This window comes from Rhinopithecus bieti, unplaced genomic scaffold (assembly GCF_001698545.2).
Source record: "Rhinopithecus bieti isolate Rb0 unplaced genomic scaffold, ASM169854v2 scaffold_10017, whole genome shotgun sequence".
Classification (NCBI taxonomy): domain Eukaryota; kingdom Metazoa; phylum Chordata; class Mammalia; order Primates; family Cercopithecidae; genus Rhinopithecus; species Rhinopithecus bieti.
In genome coordinates, this window is record NW_016806314.1 from 386,421 (window position 1) to 394,623 (window position 8,203).

At 36.5% G+C, this 8,203-nt stretch overlaps 1 protein-coding gene across 14 annotated transcripts in view; it reads right to left on the reverse strand.

Moving 5' to 3' along the window:
• Positions 1 to 8,203, reverse strand: part of OSBPL9 (oxysterol binding protein like 9) — a 176,195-nt gene that overhangs the window by 43,730 nt on the left and 124,262 nt on the right. For all 14 annotated transcript variants that reach the window (XM_017875421.1, XM_017875422.1, XM_017875420.1 and 11 more), the window contains 3 exons: positions 4,042 to 4,137; positions 2,366 to 2,413; positions 706 to 735 (listed from right to left, as the gene is read on the reverse strand). In XM_017875421.1, the coding sequence (XP_017730910.1) occupies positions 706 to 735; positions 2,366 to 2,413; positions 4,042 to 4,137 (174 nt within the window). The remainder of the gene's footprint in view (positions 1 to 705; positions 736 to 2,365; positions 2,414 to 4,041; positions 4,138 to 8,203) is intronic.

The following is an 8,203-nucleotide window of genomic DNA, read 5'->3' on the forward strand; positions in this document are numbered from 1 at the left end:
TTTTTTTTTTTTTTTTTTTTTTTGAGACAGAGTTTCGTTCTTGTTGCCCAGGCTGAAGTGCAATGGTGCGATCTCAACTTACCGCAACCTCTGCCTCCCGGGTTCAAGCGATTCTCCTGTCTCAGGCTCCAGAGTAGTTGGGATTACAGTCATAAGCCACCACACCCAGCTAATTTTGTATTTTTAGTAGAGACGGGGTTTCTCCATGTTGGTCAGGCTGGTCTGGAACTCCTGACTTCCAGTGATGCGTCCACCTTGGCCTCCCAAAGTGCTGGGATTACAGGCGTGAGCCACCGTGCCCGGCCAATCCCGCCACTTTTGAAGGCTGAGGCAGGAGGATCGCTTGAGCCCAGGAGTTGAGACCCGGACAACATAGTAAAACCCTGTCTTTAAGAATCAAAGAAATTAATTTTTTAAAAATATGAAATAACATATCCATTGTGCGTGGATGACACCTTTTATCCAAGGTTTCAGACAAGACCAGAAACAGGTAAATGGTACATGAAGTCAATTTCAATTAAGGAGCTTATTCTATTAGCATTATTTTAAATTCCTTTAGAAAATAATCAATGCTTAAGCACCCCTGTATAAATTCATAAAAACTAACATTTCAATTGCTGTCATCAATAGTGGCAGCTTAAAATAGAAATAACATTTTAAACATTTTCTAAGGCAAAGTCAGAGTGTATCAAACATATAACTTACATTTGTTGTCTCTTTGAGAGTTTCAATTTTCTGTGAAAAATAGTAAGTTTAAACAGAAATATCAGAAGGACAAAGAAGCACAGTTGTTTTTTACTGGCTAGTCATTTAAAGAATTTTACCAAAATGTACTCATTCTAAGCGAGTACAAACAAGCTGGAAAGGGGTACTTTTGTTATATTTTGTTTTTTATCTAAATCAATTATTTGTATAAAAATTCCAGACATTTTATGAATTATATACCCTCTTTAATAAAATTCATGTGATTCAATTTAAGGTTTGTAAGAATAATATAAAACATTCTTATTCCTGGCTGAGCATGGTGACTCGAGCCAGTAATCCCAACACTTTGGGAGGCCGAGGAGGGAGGATCATGAGGTCAGGAGATCGAGAACCATCCTGGCCAACATGGTGAAACCCCATCTCTACTAAAAATACAAAAAATTAGCCAGGCGTGTTGGCGTGCACCTGTAGTCCCAGATACTCGGGAGGCTGAGGCAGCAGAATGGCGTGAACCCGGGAGACAGAGCTTGCAGTGAGCCGAGGTCGCGCCACTGCACTCCAGTCTGGGTGACAGAGCAAGACTCTGTCTCTCAAAACAAAACAAAAAACAACAACAACAACAAAAAATTCTTATTCCTTACCTGAAAACAAGTTTTGGTTTTTCTATGAATTTCACTTATTTTGAAATCACATTTATCTTTCCTAAGTTGTTTTAAAATGACATGGGCCTGAATCCCAAAACTAAGAATAAAAAGTGAGTTAGAACATGAGTTACTATTAACAGGTATAAAAGAGCCAAATGCAAGGCTATATAGTCAACAGAAAAGCAAAAAAAAAAAAAAAAAAGAAACATAGCCAAGGAGAGGAAAAATGTTAATTAGAAAAAAGACAATATGCAAACTACAAAGTAGCTGTCAGAAAAGGAAGTGGGGGACAATAGCAGAACCATAATTAAAGCAGTATTTGATTTGTTTCTTCATATATGGCTTTTTATCTATTCTGAACATTCTTGCTGGTTGGTTTATTGGTATCTGAAGTGACCATATGTAAATATAATAACTTTCTACCTTCAACATATGATACAGGAAAAGGAAATAACTTACTCCTAGGAATATGATACAGAAAAGGTATTATATTAAAACTCTAGGCTGGGTGTGGTGGCTCACAACTGTAATCCCAGCACTTTGAGAGGCCGAGGCGGGTGGATCACCTGAGGTCAGGAGTTTGAAACCAGCCTGGCCAACATGGTGAAACCCCGTCTCTACTAAAAATACAAAAACTGGCCAGGTGTGGCACATGCCTGTAATCCCAGCTACTTGGGAGGCTGAGACAGGAGAATTGTTTTAACCCAGAAGGTGGAGGCTGCAGTGAGCTGAGATCGTGCCACTGCACTCCAGCCTGGGCAACAGAGTAAGACTCTGTCTCAAAATGAAACAAAACAAAACAACCCCCACAACTGGGTACATTATCCTTTTGTTTACTTATGAAACCATAACAGAAATTTATCAGAAAAGTACCCTTGAGGTCCATATGGCAGTAATATTATAGTAGGTCAATAATATTATTATAATAAGTAAAAACACACTAAGGTACTTAGTCTTCTCCAAAAGGCTGTGGAATTTACAATTTTTAACGTCAAAATCATGGTTATGGAAGTTACCTTTCTCTGTTCATCTTCTTTGCAGTTTTGAAGCTTGTCATCAAAAAGCTACAAGATTTTTAAAAATGGTTATAGTATCAAGTCACTTTACTACACCATGTACATTCACTAAACACAGAAAAGCAAACATTAGTTCTTTTTTTTTTGATGTTCATATGTTTAATTCTCATGCCAACTGTTTCTGATGAAGACAGCATTGTGCTTTATGCGAGAATGAAAACCTCAAAATAATCACCATAAAGCTTCTAAGACTTATGGGAGAATAAACTAGGATGGTCCACAGATATAAGATGAAATCCACAATGTTGGAATTATAAATGTTTAGAGCAGCCCAGACTAGAAGACAAGCCCAAACCACCATTAGAAGAATGAAATACGATATGGTCCAAGATGTATCCTTAAAGTTTTGTCTCAACCCTCAGTCTGAATTGTGAGGATTGATCTTCAGTTCAGTCCAGCCAGCAGAAATTGACTTTCAGTACAATGATTGCAGATGACATGTCTAATTATGATGAAGAAGGAGCATGGCCTGTTCTTATTGATGACTTTGTGGAATTTGCACGCCCTCAAATTGCTGGGACAAAAAGTACAACAGTGTAGCACTAAAGGAACCTTCTAGAATGTACATAGTCTGTACAATAAATAAATAAATAAAACATTAGTTCTTAAACACATTTCGTCCAGGGATGATTTATATATTATTTTCAAGACAACATGTATTTTTTTTTCAAGGCACTCAATCGAAGTCAAATTCTACTGTATCAAATTCTATCATATGAAATCATTTTAACTGGTCAAGATCAGTCACTCTGGAAGAATTATAAGCAAAAGAAAACAGATGACTTGTAAGAAATTGAACTATCGATTCAAACTTGAAGCTTTTTTCTGCTTTGTTTTCGAAGTTTATCAACAGTCCTTTTCCCAGCACCTCTGCTTTTAATTAATTTTAAGTAGGAACTGAAGGAGACAATTCATTTCAGTAATGATAAAGGAGGTAGAAAAATCACTTCCCCACATTCCATCTCCCTCAAATTAAAAAAGTGTTAGAAACTGAGCTGCTAGGCAGGGTACGGTGACTCACGCCTGTAATCCCAGCACTTTGGGAGACCGAGGCGGGCGGATCATGAGGTCAGGAGTTTGAGACTAGCCTGGCCAATATGGTGAAACCCTATCTCTACTAAAAATATAAAAATCAGCCAGGCGTGGTGGCAGGCACCTGTAATCCCAGATACTCAGGAGGTTGAGGCAGAAGAATTGCTTGAACCCGGGAGGAGGAGGTTGCAGTGAGCCAAGATCGTGCCACTACACTTCAGCCTGGGTGACAGAGAGAGACTCCATCTCAAAAAACAAACAAAAAAAGAAATTGAGCCACTAAAACACAGTTTCGTGGAAATTTTAAACAGAATATGAACCAAATCTCGCCTTATTTTTTTCTAATTATGCCTATATATTTACCTTTTTCTTAATGACCAAAAAAGCATTATGTAAATATGCTGTTTACTAATATAATTAGAGATAAAGACCTTTGAATAAGTCACCTATCAAGTCTGCTTTAAAAACTGCTGAAGAACCACATGAGGGCTGTAAATTAACATCAAGTAACTGTTTTTACTAAAAAATCAATTTCAGTAACATTTTCTATTTATATAAATTTAATATACAAACTAATGCCATACCTTTAATTGTTCAATCAAGATTTGTAGGTAAGCATCAGCTTCTGTAAGTTTCTTATCAAAATCTTGGACACTAGGAACAAATCCTGAATCCAAACCCTAGAGAAAGAGAGAATTTGCAATAAATCTACCAGAACCCAAGCAATGTTTAATAGTACACAAAATACTTCTTCCTTCATATATGAAGACATTTCAAGTTTTAAAATACAGTTCTACTTCGACACAAATAATGGGTCTATTTAAGTGTTAGGTCTATTTAAATAGTGGTAGATCAACCTTCCTCATTAACTTGGAACACTGCTTCCCTTCTCATCTGTTACACATGCTGCTGCTCAAACTGGATTTACTCTTCTCTCCAGAATCACTTTATCTCCCCCAAACCCTGTAATTGGCTCCCAATCGCCATCAGAACAACAGTAATTTAACAAAGGAACATAAACAAAACCCACCTATGTTACATCCTATTTTCCCCCTTTTCGTTCAGTTCATTCCTCCCTTCCCTAAATGTTAACTTCATATTCTTACTGTTTGGTTCTCCCATTCCTCAACTCACCCCATGATCTCTGAAGTTTTCCTCCCTCCTCCCCTACTAAAGAAAGAACCTCTAAATTTTCTCCTCTTCTAAGAAGTGGCCCCCCTCTAAGTGAAAGTAACAACACCTCTCCTAGTCAAGTTTCCTACTCACTTTCACCCTTGGTGTGAACAGTACACTTAGACAGGGTATAGATGTTTATTTATTTAGAAGGCCTACTTATTTCTCAGTCTAAAAGTGCATCATTTGCATGTCCTACTTTTTGCATACTTAAAGAGTTTAAGCTCCAAGAGCACTGGATTCTTATGTTTTAACTTTAGCCAAAAGAAACCTTTGAGTTCTTAATCATCTCTGACTAAAAAATACATCAATCCCAGGTGTAAAACACAAAACAGTTGGAGACAATATGACAATCACCATGCCACATTTTCATGCCCAGTCATCATACTGTTAAGCAGGGGACTGAGGGTTAGGAACCGCTATCATAAAAATCCCAACCCAACCACAAAATTCTGTACTAAATGGGTAAAATATACTTGATCAACATATCCATCTCACACTTGACTTTCACTTGTCATCTCCTCCCTGCCTTTGCCCAAAGCATGCTGATTATTTTCACATTCTCATTTTAGTAAACTGAAGCCAAAGTTTATTTTATATCACAGCAACACCTGATCTTTGTATACTTTATCATTAAAGCACTTTTACAACCATTATCTCAAAATACCAAATTGAGATGTTATGGTATTATGGAAACAGCAGTGCGCTGGCAAATCTGGTTTCTAATTCCAGTGCATTCACTAACACAATATTGTGGCTGTCTAAACCTCGGTTTTCTTACCTGCCAAATATGGGCATCCTCTTCCTCCTATTATTAGTACAGCCGCTACTACCTCTACTAAAGACAGCAACTACTACTAAAGACAGTGACACTATCAATTACTACTATTATAGTACTTCTGTTGCTCTCCCCAAACTAAAATTCAAAAATTCGGAACCAAAGAAAAAATAAAATTTAATTAAAATCTAAGTCCTATTAAGACCATGGGAAAAATCAACTCATCTCATAATTTGTTTTCTTTTTCCAATTCAAAAGTGATAAATATATCTGCTTGTTTTTTACATACGTGTCAAGAAACTGTTTGACGATGAGTATTACAAAGCCCCTTCCCAATGAGAGATGACATGTACAAAAACAAAGTTGAAGAAAAAAAAAATCTTAATAAACAATGTATACAAAATCCAGATATATTTATAAAACTGTGTTTAGACATCTTCATTTTTAAAGATAACCCAAAGAAGTTTCTGTTAGAGACATTTAAAATATATAGTTTGGTGATAAAAGATACAGAAATGGATAAATACATCATATTTCATAGATATTAGAGTGCTGCCCTATCAAAGAAAGGAGCAATTTATTTCCATGTTACTGTGCCACAGAAAAATCAGGACTGTTTGGCTGGTTTTTTGGTTTTGTTTTGTTTCACACAGCAATGTAACATGATTATCAATAATTAAACTATCAAGACACAGCTAAAATCAGCTAAATACATCGTTTTTAGTAAATATTTTAAAAGGTTAATGGCATATTCATAAATGAACAAAAAAGCATCTAAACAAGAGGGGAAAAGTGATCTTTAAGTATTTTCACTCTTCTGAATCCATTTAGAATTAATATTGTAAAATCTAACTAAAACATCCTTTTAAACAAATTACCGATTAGATTAAAAATTGTCGAGTGACTGAATGGAAACAGATTTAAATTACTGCTATCTGAACCCTACCTAAATCAATTCTTCAGAAACAACCTTTTGATGTTCATAGAATCATATAAACCTCACCTTGACTCTCTTCTTAAGACTTGCCTCTGGATAGTCTTCTACAACCTTCTTTTAACCCTAGAATAAATTTCACACTTCACAAGGTCCAAGCTAAAGATCTACTCATCAACCCATTTTTCTTTAGGTAATATATAACCAGAGGTTTATAATGACAGTCCCAGAACTGGCCCAATCATCCTTGCATAGTAATGCACAAATTTTTCATGTACTTAAAAGGAAAATCTATGTATACAGTTGCCCCATCTGCAACCAATAAAATATCATATAAAATTCATCAACAACATGAACAAGTAGTTAACAAGTGTTTTCTCAAATCTAGTAAAACTAATACTCTAGAAGAAAACACAAGTATGACTTTATATTGTGACTTACAGCATCAGTCACCTAATTCAACCTCCCATTCACAGAAGTTCTTTTCCTAACATCTTTGAAAGCCATCTAGTCTTTTCTTAAGTATCTCATGAGATGAGAAACCCATTACTTCCTAATGTAGATTATTTCATAAAAATTCTCCTGAAGTATTAACTGTTCCTCTTTCTATTCAACATTTACAACACTAAGTCACAACACTTACTCATATTAATCCTTTTTAATGCAGTTTTATTTTTATTCATTTTGTGAGACAGGGTCTTGCTCTGTCACCCAGGCTGGAGTGCAGCAGTGCAATCAGGGCTCACCGCAGCCTCAACCTCCTGAGCTCAAGGAATCCTCCCACCTCAGCCTCCCCAGGAGCTGGGACTACAGGGATGTGCCACCAAGTCCAGATAATTTTTTATTTTACTTTTTTGCAAAATAAAATAAAAACTCCTGAGCTCAAGCAATCCTCCCACCTCAGCGTTCCAAAAAGTGCTGAGATTACAAAGTGTGGGCCACTGTGCCTGGCCAAGTTTTAAACAGGACTAAGAATATAGTCCTTTACCATATTGAGGGTGGTCTGTCTTTGAAAAGAACTGAGAATAGGGCAGATCCTTTCAGACAAGAGTGTGACTTCATACTTCTTACAGTAGCTTTTGAGAACAAGTTGGGAGTCAAGTAGATACACATTCTAGTACTCTGTATTTGCTCTATCTAACATTTATCACATTTTATCATAATTAAATACCTGAGTGACTTCTCTGAAGGATTAAAACTCCGCAAGGGCAGAAACTATGCCATTCATTAATCACTATACCCATCAGGGCCAGCTCAGTGTTAAATGAACACACATGGCGCTGGCTACAGTGACTGGAAATTGTTGATGCCACAACATGGGTCTTCCTCATGACCTCTTCTCCCCGAGATTTCTCGTGCCTTTCTGTTCTCTTTCTCCTATTCTCTAATCCCTCAAGTCTTTTCTCCACGTTGTCTTTCCTTCTCTTTTGTCCAGGTCCTTCAGTAGTAACTGAAGGGATTATGTCACATTATTGGCACTCAGGACCAAAGAGGTTGCTGCTCTTTGGTTTATTACACTGATGTGAGCCACAGCTCTAATTAGATGATTCCTGTATGAATTCATTTAAAGTTTAAATTATACACAACAGTTATAGAGAAATAAAGACAAAACGGTCTGTGATATAACAAGAAATTAAATTAGAAGAATCTCAATAGAAATTAAACTTCAATCTAACCATAAAATTTAGAAATCTATGTAAAGAAAAACTACTTCTGTGGCGAGTATGCTAAAAAAAAAATAGTCTCTGGTTTTCAAAAACACTTTATTCATAAAGCTACTGTAGCCTGGGCACAGGGTAAGACCCCGTTGAAAGGAAGGAAGGAAGGAAGGAAGGAAGGAAGGAAGGAAGGAAGGAAGGAA